The sequence below is a fragment of the Setaria viridis genome, chromosome 5 (genome assembly GCF_005286985.2).
Source record: "Setaria viridis chromosome 5, Setaria_viridis_v4.0, whole genome shotgun sequence".
Classification (NCBI taxonomy): domain Eukaryota; kingdom Viridiplantae; phylum Streptophyta; class Magnoliopsida; order Poales; family Poaceae; genus Setaria; species Setaria viridis.
Genome location: NC_048267.2, coordinates 1,207,400 through 1,223,187, shown reverse-complemented (window position 1 = coordinate 1,223,187; position 15,788 = coordinate 1,207,400). Strand labels below are relative to the sequence as shown.

At 48.2% G+C, this 15,788-nt stretch overlaps 2 protein-coding genes across 5 annotated transcripts; both read right to left on the bottom strand.

Annotated features, from left to right (window-relative positions):
• Positions 1 to 539: 539 nt before the first annotated feature.
• LOC117855249 (endoglucanase 2) lies at positions 540 to 5,888 on the bottom strand. The gene is made up of 7 exons (XM_034737558.2): positions 3,478 to 5,888; positions 3,075 to 3,287; positions 2,518 to 2,718; positions 2,349 to 2,438; positions 1,457 to 2,270; positions 1,294 to 1,353; positions 540 to 1,165 (listed from the first exon to the last, which is right to left on the bottom strand). Exons 1-7 carry the CDS (start codon positions 3,721 to 3,723, stop codon positions 864 to 866), a joined length of 1,926 nt encoding a protein of 641 aa, XP_034593449.1. The 5' UTR covers positions 3,724 to 5,888; the 3' UTR covers positions 540 to 863.
• Positions 5,889 to 6,042: 154 nt separating this feature from the next.
• LOC117855250 (uncharacterized) lies at positions 6,043 to 12,778 on the bottom strand. 4 transcript variants are annotated; one of them, XM_034737561.2, is made up of 10 exons: positions 12,330 to 12,778; positions 12,126 to 12,229; positions 9,990 to 10,041; positions 9,354 to 9,518; positions 9,161 to 9,266; positions 8,578 to 8,760; positions 7,886 to 8,051; positions 7,040 to 7,347; positions 6,515 to 6,604; positions 6,043 to 6,424 (listed from the first exon to the last, which is right to left on the bottom strand). In XM_034737561.2, the coding sequence occupies exons 3-10, from the start codon at positions 10,002 to 10,004 to the stop codon at positions 6,369 to 6,371; spliced, it is 1,089 nt and encodes a 362-aa protein (XP_034593452.1). In that variant the 5' UTR covers positions 10,005 to 10,041; positions 12,126 to 12,229; positions 12,330 to 12,778; the 3' UTR covers positions 6,043 to 6,368. The 4 variants fall into 4 exon arrangements, with proteins under 4 accessions (XP_034593452.1, XP_034593450.1, XP_034593453.1 ...); XM_034737559.2 differs by lacking the exon at positions 12,126 to 12,229; XM_034737562.2 differs by lacking the exons at positions 12,126 to 12,229; positions 12,330 to 12,778 and adding an exon at positions 11,892 to 11,958.
• Between the last annotated feature and the right edge of the window lie 3,010 nt (positions 12,779 to 15,788).

Below are 15,788 nucleotides of genomic sequence, written 5' to 3'. Positions count from 1 at the left end.
AAATATTCGAGTGTTGTCTAGTCACTCTTAAAATGAAAGAAAAAAGAAGGTGAAGGCCATGAGTTGCCACACCACGTACCCTGTGGCGCGCATAGGGTCTGCTGGATGTTCCGCCATGAAAGCTGTGGCGTCGATAAACTATGACACGATTAAGCTTAATAATAAACTGAGTTTCGTGTGGCGTGCTAAAAGAAGAACAAAGCACGGTCATGTTTTGTGCCTCTGCCATCATAGGACATGACAAAGTGTAGTGTGCATCCAAACACACCCTATATTCCAGGCAGTGTGTCGAAAGCTATTTACAAATTAAGTAGTGTCTACTTTTTACGGCGCTAAGAACCGTTTACCTCCAAAGGGACATGCACTTGGCTCAATTTTTTTTTACACAAAACAATAGAAGAAAAAATCGGTCCAACACTTCAATTTTGCCTATTACTGGTTTAGCACACCACTATCAGCTTAATTTTTTTTCAAAACTTCCGGACTGCAGAAAACTTAACTAAACTATTAGGACAAAGAAGGAATCAAACCCCTGCACATATCCATACACAATCTATTTGGAATCTCAATTGTATATTTTCTTCCGACATGTCGCATTTTGTAGCCTATATATGGCTCAACCATATCATTCATCTTACTGTTTAACTTTCAATCATCACACAAGCACAGATTAGCTCTAGTAGATTGCTTGGTTTGAAGGGACAATGAGGATGACCGAGAATGTTACTAGCTCCATCACTCTTTGTCCCTCTTGCAGTCTAACGAACCTTTCCTTCACTCCTTCCACACACACAACACTACTAATCCATCACTTGATGGTTGATAAGTCTCATGCATCACGCCAGGCCTCTGGGGTTGCCGTTCTAGAGGAGCTTGTAGCCGGTGACCCAGACATCCGCCGGCGGGGCGGCCTGGATGTACACGAACGCGGCGCTCTTGCCGGCGGGCAGCGACTGCAACCAGCTGGGGAACACGTAGCCGTAGCGCGCCTTGTCAACACCCCACACCCGGCCGTAGAGCTTGGAGATGCCGATGTGGAGCTCGTGGACGGTCTTGAGGGACCTATTGGTCACCGTCACCGAGTACCGGTGGTACGTCTTGCTCCTCTCCGTCCACGACGCCGTCGCGTTCTGCTCGATCTCGATGGGCGAGTAGTGTTCAACAGCTGCAGGATGCACAGAATGAAACTCGGATTAGTCGCGTACGGTTGTCTTGTCTTGAGAACAACTAGGTACAAGATTCTTTCATGTTCAGTTACTGCATTGATCAACAATAAGAACGTTGAATGATTACCCGGAGAAGGAGATGGCAGTGAGGTCTTGTTGTCGCTCTTCATGGATGTTGCATCAACTTCTGCAAGCAAAGAAACATAAACCAAATGAGACTTCATTCATGGCTCGATCGATTCGTATGTGAGAAAGCACGCGCAGACAAACTAAGGTCAGAATGAGCTAACCATCAGCGAGCGAGTGACCAAACCGGCCGCCGCCATGACCGGCGGCGAGTCGAGCGAGCACGCCCATCAGCGGCGCGTTGTTGTAGGTGGTGGCCTCGGTCTGCTGGTAGTTGTCCCTCTCGTCGGCGAAGTTGTCGTACTCGTCCGGGCCGCCGACGGTGGCGCCGACGAGCAGGTTCGGGTTGCTTCCCCGGCGGTGGTACCAGCTGTTGTATCCTGCCTGGCAGCTCACGAACGCGGGGTCGGCCTTGATGGACACGATGGACGCGCCGCGGTGGTGCGCCTGCCGCGGGTACGTCGCGCCGTATCCGACCATGTAGCTCGTCGCCCTCGGGTTGCTCCCGAGGATGTAGTCCACCTGCGACTTGGCGAACGCGAGGAGCTCCGACGGCCGCACCCCGCCGGACGGGCACTGCGCCTCCTGGCGCGCGGCGGCGAGGTGGTCGGCGTACGCCGCCAGCAGGAACGACGCGCTGGTGACGAACTGCACGTTGTTCCAGCTCTGGTGGTAGATCATGCCGCCGGGCGTCCGCCGGACGTTGTTCGAGCCGCCCTTGCCGAGGCAGGAGCACGCGAAGAGGTCCGCCTTCTGCTTGTATCGCCGCAGCACGTCGGCGTGCGCGCCGCCGGCCTTGCCCTGGAGGAGGAACTTCGCGGCCAGGATCTGCACGCCGGGGTACTTGACGTCCCAGCCGAACTGGTTGATGGACCAGCCCGTGCCGCCCAGCGCGTCGGCGTTGTTGGCCAGGTAGTCCAGGTAACGCCGGTCGCCGGTCGCCTCGTACAGCCACGCCGCCGCCCACAGCAGCTCGTCCTGCACCTCCAAATGTGAGGCCATAACTTTTGTGCATCAAGGATTGCACGATATGCATTGTTCATGACAAAAACTTACCCCGTATCCGCTGGACGAGGCATAGTACTTGCGCGCGACGGTGATGCTGCTGTCGTAGCGCCCCCGGTACTTGTCGGCGAAATCAAACAACTGCACGCACCAAACAAGGGATGAACACATTTCGATCGAATGCGTTCAAGATAGCGATGAGCATTTGTAATCGGAGTACCTGCTTGGAGTGTTGCAGGAGTTGGTTCGCGTAGCCGGGGTTGGAGCTGCGGAACACGAGCGACGCCCCGGCCATTGCCGCGGCGGTTTCCGCCGCGAGCTCGGAGCCGGGGTGCTGGGGGTCGAGCCGGTACGCCTGCCGGCTCGTCGTCATGTCCTCCGGCCGCTGCCAGCAGTCGTGGTCTGAGTCACCGTCGCCGACCTGCATATGCATGGGAGAGAACATCATCGATCAGTGACCCGCAAAAACCATCAGCGGTAGTTACTTCTTCGTGCTGATTTGTTAGTGGAGTTTGAATCGGTTAGCTCAGTCAAGTTTACCGTTTAATCAGTTTTCAAATTCTAATTGGCACTCTTTTACTGCGACACGGACGGTAAATCTGCGTCTGACCAGGTAAAAGTAAAAAGCCAACGACTACTACTGCAGGTGCATGCAGCCATGCAGGTGCGCCGCCTCTTCGATTAAGAGGGGTTGACAAAAGCAAGCACGCTGGGGGAGGCAGCCGGCGGAGCGCCGCCCAGCAGGCGACGCGCCGTGGTGTAGGGGGACCAACCGACCTCTCCGTACAGCACGTTAGGCTCCGGGTGCGCCTTGACGAAGTAGTCCGTGCCCCACTTGACGGCGTCCGTGGCGTGGCCGAGCTCGCCGGCCGCCTCCATCTGCTCGCCGTACTCGAGGACGCTCCACGACATCATGGTCACCGTGAACGCCATCGGCAGGCCGAACTTGACGTTGTCGCCGGCGTCGTAGTAGCCCCCCACGAGGTCCACCTGGCAGGGATCGGAGAGAAAATCAAATAAGGCAGGCGTAAATGCTGGTTCTGAAATCCATAGTCGATTTGATTTCCAACAAATTCGGAACATTCATGCAAAGATGGAACTAGGATCCAAGAAGAGCAGGTTGGGGTTTGGGATCGATCAAATTTGATTTCTTGCTCCGTTAGCGCTCCGGTAGACCTACCCCGTTGGCCTTGCCGTCGAGCAGGCCGGAGTTGGCGCGCCAGGCGATCCTCTGGCCGCTGGGGAGCGGCCCGGAGCGCTGCGCCTCGAAGTAGAGGATGCTCTTGCTCAGCGCCTGGCGGTAGTCGTGCCCGGCGGCGGCCACGCGCGCCACCTCCGACGCCGCGGCGAGCGCCAGGGCGAGGACGAGGACGGCCATTCTGCCGACCACGCCGCGCGCTCCTCCTCGTCGTCGTCGACTGGCCATGGCTTGCCCAGAAGCTAGCCGAGGAATGGCACGGTGCGCGACAGGAAAGGTAGCGGGGCGAGCGATCTGCTCGATCTGTGTTGCCTTGGATGGAAGCCGAGGAAGCTTAGGAGCCGGTATTTATAGCGCTCGGGGAAGGGGAAGAGGCCAAGAATTAAGGGACGCGATGGAGACGAGGATCACGGAAAGGCTAGGCTGACTGCATCTGTACTTTCTTTCAGGAAACTTGGCACTAGTCCTGGACGAGTCTACTTGTCATCTTCATGCTCTGTTGTGATCCTTTGAAAATCTTGTCAGGTGATAACTGTTCATTGAGATTTGAGAAATGGCAGCTCAAATCAAATAAAAACGCACGTCTGGATGGTCATTTTCTGGCGTAGAAATCGTTCTCTGCGCTCAATCCAAGCCGTCTCCGTTAGGATAGGCCATTCGAAAATGGAAACGGTCGGCAACCCACAGCAACGTTAGGGAACAATCAATGGTCCAGATTTCGGGTTTGCATCTTTGTCTCCGGAAATAGCACTTGCTGTGTTCGTCTCTGCATTTGTGGAATTCCAGTTCATCTGGCAGTGGCAGATAAGCCTGTGAGCCCCCAAGTCTAAAATGAAAATAGCTTGCTGCAGAGGAGTAGAGCCATAACCGTGCCCATGTGCAGGTCCCTGCCCATTCCCATCTGGGCAAGTCCATTTCTGAGAAACTGATGAAGCCTTGTTGCTTGGAGTTGGCAGAGGGAATCAGAGGCCGTTTGCAGGCAGCTGAACCCTGAAACTGATGGACACATTTACCGACTGCATATTTCCTGTGCCTTGATTTCTCTCAAGTCCAGGAGCCAACCTATTCGAAGAGAAAAACAAAACAACAGAAGCGTCTGCATGCTGAAGTAAGCTAGCAGAAGGAGTAACATGGGCACCTCTATCACTTGTTGGTTTCTTCTGCAAGGAAGCTCATTTCCTTTCCTTGCTGCTGAAACCGAAACTTGTATGCGTAGCGCTTGGAAGTAAGCTAGAAAAAGGTTTGACCGGCGGCAGTGGGCAGCAGCATTGGGTCCAATGCCCCAAGAAGAAATTAAGGGCGCGGGATTCGGCCGCAAACGCAGCGATGAACATGAACAACACAGAACAATCTGAATCAACCGTGGCGTGCTCCAACAGAGAAATGGCGTCAGTTGGGTTGACCACGTTACAGCGGTCGGTCTCTGAAGACGTATGCTGTTACTGGAGGCGTACGTGTGGCGAGGCAAATGGCCAATTGCTTGTGTTGCGCTGCCTGAATCGTGCTGCGAACCTGCAGGTATTCCTGGTGGCGATGCGTCGAGGCGGCAGAGGCCGATGAAACATGCAGGGATTTCGATCCCGTTGACGACGACGACAAGGCCCCGGTAGCTCGCGCGAGGGGACAGTACGCCAGGTGAAAAAGTCTCGCGAGACCCGTCAGCACTTCTCTTGCGTGCTCGCCTGCGCGGCATGTGACTTGGGGACTGAGAGCAGGTGGTGGTGGCTGAGGTAACTAGAGCACAAGTGGCAATGTGGCATGACGATCTTCTGGAACGATCAGAGCCTAGACGACACGAGATGCACCACCAAGTTCCGGTTCAGAGTTGCACGCACGTGACCATCTCAGGCAGGACAGGAGCCCTTCAGTTCCGGACGGGTGAAGCGCCCTGTTTTCCGGTACTTGAATTGAAGCAGACAAGTAGACAATGCTGAAGGGAGTCCTACTTTCTCCTCTCTGAGTTCCACAAAAGAATTCACGACATTCATTTGCTACGAAATCAGTGCTGGGAGATTGAGTGAGTGGACAACTTGTCCAGAATTGGAGGAGCTCCTGCGTCACATCGATCTAGAGCACACCCAGGTCGCTCGCCCTGGAGCATGGAGCTTCACGGGTGCATGCACTCTTGTGATTGTGAGGGGCCGAGGCAGCCGTTGACGACAAACCCCCTGATTTCGTTGCTGCGATCGACCACGAGCCCCGTGCCGGCGACCAGCCCATGATTTCTGCCCGGGCGCCGTAAACGGACGCAGGAATTCGTTCGCCCATGTCGCTTCTCACAATTCTGGTGCTGCAGGAGTTCAGAGTAGGACGCATAAGTCGTTCCTTGCAGTTCCTTTATCCAACAGTCTCGGAACAGTCAGCTAGCAATGCCATCTACAGCCAGATCACCATAGCATACATGTTCAATAAACGTTCAGCATCTTGCCCCATAGAATTTTACATAAAACATGTAAGGTTTCGGCTGGAACCCCGTATAAAGTGCTGAAAAATCTTCCAAACCACGAAGCCAGATTTCTTCTGTAGCAAGTGAAACACAACCCAAGAGGCAATGGAAGGGTACTGTTTACTTCTGTAGCAAATAAGAAGAGTTCCTGAGGTAAGGTTTGACAGTCACAAACTGTAAACTTTCCATCCCACCATTCGCAGCCAGCGACTTTTATCTGACTAAGGCTACACCAACCAACTGTTTATTCGAAAGAATTAGGATTTTAATAACCACTACAAAATTATCTAGTGGCAGATACCCCACCTGTGGGGGGAGGATACACAGTTAGATTTGCCGCGGCATCGCAGCAAACTTACACTACATGAGAGATGGCAAGCAGTCCTTCCTGAACCTGAACGGGGCTATTGATATGAAACTAGCTTCGTTATGGTTTCTCTTCATCTGATTGAGATCCGTTGATGGCGTCAGCAAAATACTCAACTGGAAAAAGGGTGAAACATGAAAACATTATGGTTCAGTAGGATGCTACATTCAGCAGATGAACAAGATACATCAAAGGAGAACAATTACCTATGTCATCCTGATCAGGGGAATCAAGTAAGATGTCAGAATCCAAAGGCAGGAAAGGGGTACCGGCGTAGTTCTCCAGCGCTTCCAAATCTTATGTGAATAGCACCAGATATCTCACTCATCAGCCAGGAATAATACATGGGTACCATACACACAGAATCTTCTACTGACCGAGTTATAATGTTCTGGTACAGATCATTGCTAACTTATTTAACAAACTAGATGTTTAGGTTTAAGATTCTACCAATAACATATGTAGCGCGTGGAAACAGTGATGCCGCACCTTTACAACACCCCCGTTTTTTTACTCTCTCTGTTTTTTTTCCTATTTTTGCTTTCCTTTCCACTTTCTTCACACACAAATGACTATTTCTTTACTACAATCAGTAGCACAGAGTTATCTGGTAAAACTAGAGTATATCTTTTAGTTCTGAATATAATATCAGTAACTCTAACTTCGTAATTCAATGAAGTGAAGATTAACAAAAACAAAATATAAGGTCAATTTCTTCTCCAGAACATTACCTCCCAAGCTTGTCAAATCTGCTGTTAGATCGGAAAGGCTGAAATTCCAGAGCTGCCCTAAGGATTTGATGGAGTCTCTTGACGACCCATCTGGTCCTAATTGCAGAGGTCCGGCATTTCCTACATCAGATCCAAATGTCGAATCTAGGGCTGATACATCCATGTTCATCCCTGGTATCTCCGATGGTGTAAAAGGAGCATGGTTGCTTGAAGCCACTGATGAGGGACTCACAGCCATCTCAGATGACATAGCACTGCCAGTAACACCAGCATGTGGTGCTTCCGCCACACCATTGTCCACAGCCATGCTGCAGCAACATTAGAGTCAAGTATGTGAACAGAGTACGCCCACAGCAGAAAAGGAGGGGGGGAGGGGACCAACTGTAGACATAAATTTCCACAAGTTCATTGAGCAACAAAACCAATCTAAGGATGACAAATGTATTCGCAGAAAAATAATTAATGCCTAATTTATTTAGAAGACATCAAACAAGGGATAGCATATAAGTAAACAGGATAATCAGCCTGACAAGGAGATGGTGCAGTCAACTCAGCAAACCAGTGGACAGCAACTTGTGTCATTACTTCAAGGTGCAAACTGTGTGTAGTAAACATGTGTTCTGTAGAAATTTGATTGTGCATTACTAACAAACTACTGACATATAACTTCTTAAAGTAGGCTTAGAAACTGCACTCCAGCATGCGTAAAGTGGTAAATGCATGCATGCTTCAACTATTCCAGCATGTGTAAATTATACTCAGGAACATGCTTAAATAGGCACAACTCATAATGCGAAAAGAAGTCCAGAAGTCGGAATCGAAAACTGAGATAATGGTAATACTTACTCATTTCCAGAGTTCATGCGAATTGGATGATAACCACCTGGCGCAGGGATTCCATTCACTACATGACCACTGGACAGACCACAGGCCATTGGATCTATGTGAGGCTGGCCTGGAGCAGGCATCATAGGCTGTTGAAGTACTGGATACCCCATTGGTAGATTGCTAACTGCACAGGGACCAGGTGTTCGTCAAAAAAGAACGGAAACAGTACTTTTATAATGTGTAAAGCAGTCAATGAAAGCTGCAGTTAAGTTATTGCAAAACCATGGTGAAGAGTTGCTAGAAACAAGGCATTTTTGTGCGGAAACTTAAATCTTAATAACACAGCTTATAAAATGAAACAGGGATAAATGTATTTTCCGCTAAGCAGGGATAGAAGTATTAATCTGAAATGAATATGAATTTAACTAACATACAGCAACCAGTCACTGACTGTAAATGCTTACTTATCAACAGTGTAAACCAAACACGTTCTTGAATAACAGATTAACAGTAGAATGACAATTGCCTACATTGCACCAATGGGTGAGACTGAGAATGAGAAGGAAATCTTCTAACAGAAATGTGCGCACCTCAAGTCGAAGGCAAAGGCAGTACACTAAATCTAAGGGGACCATGAAAAATATAAATCTTAACTGAAGCCTATTAATTTAGCCACTTTTCCAGGATAGACTTACAAACATGGATGTTACCTGGCATATGATGAATCCCATTTTGTATTGGAGCCAATGGAACACTTGAAGGTGCGGGATATTTCATTAAATTGTACTGGTGTTGCAATAAATGATTGAACAAGATGATCTGCCTTTTCAATTTCAACCGTATATAGTAAGCCCTAAAGAACTCAGAGTTCTCTTCTTCGAGTTTCTGCCATACTGAACACAAAGAAAACATTAAACAGAATGAGCACTAGAACTCGAGAACTCAAATGGGTACAACTAGATGCTTAGTAATCATAATACACCGTTTACCAGAAATTGAGTTCAGAAAGCATATACAAGTGTTCATTTGTACAAATCAAGGAGAAACTGCGAAGTTATGATGAGAAAATTTTGGTCATTAACGTGATGGAGCATGGCTATTTTAAGATTAAGATAAAAGGTTGATACTTCAAGCAGTGATACAATATTTTCCCTATCCTATGCTTAATTCATGTGAAAACAAAACAGAGATCGACATAAATGTCCTACCAGAAGCCCATTGTGGAGACAAAACTAGTAATTATAAAGATACATGAACATGAATACCATCACCAACAGAATGTGCGAACATCACCTAAGGTAGTGAAGCCAGGTTCTATTCTTGCGCGAGTAGAAAGAGTTCTAACAACTTCTCCTTTGTTCATGTATAGCTGTAGACAGCGCTCTATCAAATTCTGTACCTGCAACAGGATGTAAAGTTCAGTTCATTGGCCAAAGTGTAAAATTGTCGTTGTAGAGGGATGCCATTTGGTAGCTAGAAAACTTACAAGTTCAATGTCTTCACGAGAGACCTTCTTATTGTCATTACTAGCTACTGACAGGGAACCAGAATCTCCTGCAGGAGCATCAGTGGCCATTGGATTTGGTTGCTGACTCTGCACTTCATTAGTACCTTGTTTTGATGACTGCAACTCTGTCGTGCTCTGAATATCCTGTAGAAAAAGTCCTTAAGTGGGTAAATGGCAGTGTTGAAAGCAACATCAGTCCATTGCAAATAAAAACAGAGGCCTCAGCATTAAAGCACAAATTGTTCAAGTAAAAAAAACAGAGGCCTCAGCATTAAAGCACAAATTGTTCAAGTAAAAAAACAGAGGCCTTGGCATTAAAGAATGTATCATTCAAACGAAATGGCAACAATCTCATGATCAATGCCACAATTTCTAAATGCATAGATCCAAAGCATCAGTGCAATACTATTCTCTTTAGATTTAAGTGCAAATTTTGTGTACATGCTCCTGTTTAGGTCTGGCTACCCACAGAAATATCCGATTACCGAAAAACTTTAAGAAAAATAACTGTTTAGCATAAAGGGAAAAAACATGCACTTACGATCTATAAAATCAACCAGCAATCATGTTTATTCTAAAGAATGAATGACTGAAGGCAATAGCGGGCAAACTCACCTGAGAATCCTTCATTGCAGCTTATAACATAAAAAGACCTCGTCCTAGGAGCCTGATAAAAAAAGTATAACAATGATTATGCTTGGTTTCATATAAAATGGTTTAATACTTCACTAGGGAGAAAATAACCATAAAACCACCGCACCTCAGGGGAAAAAAAGAACACTTGTTTTGCAATTGGTATGCTCAGTTTATCCCATTCTTTAGGGGAAAAATGTATAGTAAGATATGGCACCGTAGTAGCAAGCAGCTTGATAGAGGGAATATAATGCATATTCATACCACAGCATCAAGATATTATTGGAACCAGATAGATGTTTTAAAAAACAGTAAACCTTAGACTACTGGACAACAATGCAACACTAAGTTTAATAGTTATTCTGTCAGTCGGAGACTAGCTCTAGCTTTGAGGGAGAAAAAAACTAGCACTAGTTGTGCTCAACATCCATTTAAAAAAAGTAAGATTATAATAATGCCTCTCAAAGGAATTGCCAAGAACTTTGGAAAGGTAAGGAAACAAACAAAAAGATTGTTAAAAAACACAAAGGGCCCCGGGTTACTCAGCCCATCAAGAAAGATACAATTAGTTTAGTACAATCGGGAAGAAAAAAATACCATCTTACCAAGCGCAGTAGGTTCAGAAGGATTCCCCCTTAAAGTAAGAATTGCCCTTAGACGAAGTACAAATTTCGAAGGCAAGATTCCCATAAGGATTTCAAAGAGATGCTGTTTGCAGGAGGAACAAGAATTGCGCTAAAAAATTGTCGCAGAATCTAAGCCTTGATAAAGATTCTGACTTTACACGGAAACGGGAAAGGAGAAAAGGAAATAAAAGGATGCAGGGGCGGACCCAGTAGAGGAGATGGCTGAGCACATGTAGGGGGTGTTTGGTTCCCGGCCACGGTTTGCCACACCTAAAGTTAGGCTTGCCACGGGTGTTTAGGTCAGTGCTTGGTTCATGCTTCAAGTAAGGCTCGCCACACCTCCGAACAGAGGTCGCCACCGTTTTCCGCGTCAAATGTGTGGCGTGATTTTCGTCCGCCACACCACCTGTGGCGCGCAGATGTCTTAAAAGATTCCCCATCTACTGTGTAGTCACCTGTCACCTTCCATTCTATTTTCTCTCATTTGTCGACCGCAGTCACCACCGTGCCATGGCTGCCGCCGGCTACAAGAGGCGCCAAGCGGAAGTACTCACCTGTGCGAGCTGCGCCCTCCCCGGACAGCATTGACCCAGCGCGCGTCTAAGGCAGCACCGGAGCGGTGAACTGGACGGCCTCACACATCCACGATGGTCACCAGCGGCAGCGCTCGAGCAGTCAAGTTGACAGCCACGCATCTTTGGTGGTCATCCGCAGCAGTGACCGAGCGGTCAGGTGAGCAGCCACCACCTACGACGACCCTCTGCCTTGCCTGCTTATACCTGCAGTCCCGCCACCTCCTACATCCCCTTTTCTAATCGATGCTTAGATTTGGATCTCGAACCAGGAAATCAGCATCAAGAGGTTCGGTCAGATTTAGTAACTGATTTTTGTTTTGAGGGATGCGGTTGTGAGAAGTGTGGATTTCTGAAGCTTATCCATGGACCATGATAAGCTTCCATTCTTTTTTCTTAAGATGAAGATGGGGCTTACTTGCTTAGCAGGATCTGCAGTTGTCAAAACATATGCATCTTGCCGCTTAATTAGAATCTACTGTTGAAATGTTGTTTGTTTCATGAGAGAACAAGAGCAGGTAATGTTACCGTAATTTTAACTAATTAAGTAGTACGGTAGTTTTTATCAAATATTTGTGGGAGCTATCCAAACAGCAGCCACATAAATTTGCCAAACTTTGGCTGTGAACCAAGCAGTCTAATTTTACCACAGATTGTGGCAAGCCACAGTTTGGCAAACACCTAACCTTAGGCGTGGCAAACCGTGGCCGGCAACCAAACAGCCCCGTACTCCAGATAATTTCCGCCCACCGGACATCCACCGCCGCCCCGGCCGGCGGCGTTACCGCGGCCTTTGCCCTCGCCGCCCCCGCGCCCGCCACCACCGCCGAGCCGTCCTGCCGTCCAAAGCTTTCTTCTAAGGCCGCCGAATTCCGGTGAACCCCCAACCCCAACCCCGAAACCAAATCCCGAACACTAACCTCGTCGGAGCCGTTGCGGGGGTTGGGGAAGACGAGCTCGTCCGCTGCGGCTGCTGTGCTGCGCGTGTGTTTCCAGGATTCGGGTGTGAGGAGCTTCCCCAACACTGGGTTGTAGCGAGTCAAGATCCGAATACAAATAGCTTACATTACGGTCTGGGTGCTCGGTTTCGCACAGCAAGAAGGGAAGAGAAGGGGTGGGCATACCTGGTGTGTGCTCGTCGCCGGTGAAGAGCCCGACGAAGACCTGGGCACCTGGCGTAGGGCGGCGGCGGCGCTCGCCCAGTCGTCGCCGGCTCGCCGCCAGAGAGAGAGAGAGAGAGAGAGAGAGAGAGAGAGAGAGCGGGGTGAACGGGACAAGAAAGGAAAGACAGCGGTGAAGGCAGTAAGGCAGGGCAGGGATGAACAGGAGAAGAGAACGCGTCGGAGGGCACCGGGGAGTGCCCGGCGGCGGATGAGACAAGACAGGCGGCCGGACGCGAACACGGTAACCACTGGGAAACTGACGGGAGCCCTGGATGCTCCTCTGCGCCCCCGCCTCTAAACCTCGCCGCCCATGAGGGCCGACGAACTGATGGGCGGCTCAGAGACACGAGATACAGGTTGGTGTGGTGACTCGCGACTGGCGTGAACGCTGCCGCACCGTTTGCTTCTGGGGCAGAGGTGTTATATTAGAAGGGAGAGGACAAATGGGCTTTTGTACTTATCTAAAAACACAGCTAAAAACCTCGATAAATGATTGTTTAGAGGGGGAAATGATATTATTAGTACATTTTAAAATCAAAAGTTGAAGAGGATTTAATAAGAGAAAATTTAAAAACATTGTAGGTTGCTACAGGAGACGTCATGGCAGTGTGAAAATGGTATGGATATTAGTCCACACAGCATCCCGATATTTAATATCCGTATCCTATCCGTATCCGAATACTTAAAGCTGAACATATAATATGCAAATAGGATAGATCTCAATATCTAGCATTATCTAACACTATTCGCATCCGAATTTGAACCCGAGAAAAAATAACTATCCATATTTGTATTTGTATATATGCGTTTGTATAAATTCCGTTATCATCGTTGTATGGATGTAGAGAATATCGCGCCCAATGGTAGGGTGGCGAACGTATATATGTCATAGACCACATGAAAAATAGGAATATGGTGTAAGATCGTGCAAGCAGCGGCTGAGAGGTGAGGAACTTGTGCCGTGGCACCCTAGTACTATTATAAGGTGAAGGCGCGACTGGACGAGGCTACTAGCTTTGATAAACGACGTAATGACGAATCATGTGTTCACCCCTATCTTGCAGTAATGGAGGAGTTGCTAACTAGTTTTGATAAAGAATGATGCAATTGCGGTCTATTGTCCAAATAGGGATACAGCGCGAACCAAATAGGAGGGCTAAGAAAGAGAAAACGAAGGATGACGAGGAAGGAAAGATCTAGCGAAAAAAAAATGGTTCTCAAACCAATGGATGCCGTGAGAAAAAAAACCATAGATTAATTAGATACTTATTAGTAAATGAATGTAATTATTGTAAATCATATAACTTCATCTCAGCGTATAGCACAAAATTTTATTTTAGTATATGCACAAACTTGCTCAACACCTACCGTACTCGAAAATGCAAGTCTTGAGTTTGTGACAGTTTCACACTGGATGACAACGTAACCTCGCTGCTTTCCTCAATCATAAAACCTATCCTCAATCATAAAACCTAGGAGGCTAGAAAGTGCCTGCATCACATGTATCTCACATTTTTTTCTTCTTCTTTTGGTGACTTTTTCCGATCGCCAATCAAGACGTGCGTGACTGTGCACACAGTTCTTGAACGAGAAAGAAGGTTTAAGCCTGCAACTGAAATTCATTTCGCAAGAGCTAGCTCTCGGTGCCAAGTGCCAACAGAAGTCCTGTGAGCGTGACAAACCCCTCTCATCAGATTCAGATCTGCCGCCGCACATACACTGGTACACTGGATTCAGATCTTTTTGCCTCCTGCCATTGGCGAAGAAAAGCCAGCGGAAAGCAGAGATGCCTTCATGCAGGGCTGCCGATGGGTTTGGTGTGGCAGGCCGATCAGTGACCAGCAGAGGCCCGTGCCCACCAACAACCAGTGCCTCGGCGAACGTGGCGGCGACAGCTGACGACCTCTCGCCGTCGCCGGCCTCGCCACGAAAGCTGCGGCAGCTCACCAGCCGTCTCCGCAGGCGGCGGCGGCGCCCACTGGGAATCTCGCCGGCCGGAACCTGATGCCCGCGCGAGTGACTGCCACCGCGGCCACGACAGCGTTTCCTGTGCCGTCCACGTCCGGTCGTTTTCGGGGAGACGAAACGAGTAGCTAGCGCTGGCTGGATAACTATTGGGAGAAGCTGTATTGTACTGGCCGGCATGCAGCAGGTCAAGGTCAAAATTCTTGGGTTGCTCTCAGCCGTCAGGCAGTAGAGAGTAGAGACTACACAACTGTCTAGATGAAGGATATTTTCTTTGTGAAAAGAGATGAGATATGAAGTTCATGCTGGGAAGATAAGGATATATATGCAGGATCGATTTCATCAGCTAGACGTCAGGGTTGTTCCTGCAGATTTACGCTGACTTTTATCTTCCAGTAGACAGTAACATGGCCAATACCTACCTGTGCAGATTCCATCGTCAGGATTCCAGCAGACTGTGCTTCAATCGTACCAGGAGCTCAGAAACAACACCGATAAATGCTCCGTCCGTTCCAAATTATAGATTATTTTAGATTTTCTATATACGTAGTTTTTCTATACATTTAGATTTACATTATGTCTAGAAAAAATTATAAAAATTATGTATAAGTCAAAACGAGCTATAATTTGAAACCGAGAAGGTATATTATTGTGTGTATTTGGTAGGGAAAAAGATGCTACTTTTAAGTATGCGTGGCTGAGTGGGGGACTGCTGAAAATGGATTATCCATTATTCAGGGATCGTAGAGTTGTTGGCTTAAACTTGAAACAAAGAGATCAATCAATCATAATTATACGTCGTGCCCCCCGAAAAATCCCAACAAACCATCAATAATTTCGCAACAAACCTAGTACCGACAGAGAGATGCCTGGCAGCGTCATCCGTCCGGCGAGCTACTCGAGCTGAGCGAGTGAGCTAGTGGTCCTGCTACCACACTCACATGACCAACCCCTCTCCAGCTCCAATTATTGGAAAAGTACGAGCCACTCCATTGCACAAGTTGAGAAAAAATGATACATGTCGAGACATTTTCATTTTTGTTAAATTTTTAGTGAAGAGAGAGAAAGTGGAAGACTTGAGACGTACTACTGTACTCCATCATCCAGATCAAAAAAATGAAAAGGAAAGGGGACATATCACACTGTACCGCAGGATCATATCATGTTCCTGTGCTTGACCTTTTCCTTAGCTCAATTATTACTGACGAGCCCGATGGAAAATGGCCAAATGGCACGGCCATTTCTTTCAGCTCGTACAAACTAGAGGCTCGGACAAGAACCGTCGTCATCATCGAACAGCAAGCTAAGCTAGCTCATAGCACATTAGCACCCGCTGCTAGTGCGTGTGGGTTTCACGCGCAGTGCCGTGACAGAGCTCGACGCCTGTCGTCTGGCCCGCCGGTCGCCGGGCGGGACGTGGTGAACCGGCGGCCGATCTACCCGTGCCCCAGTGGC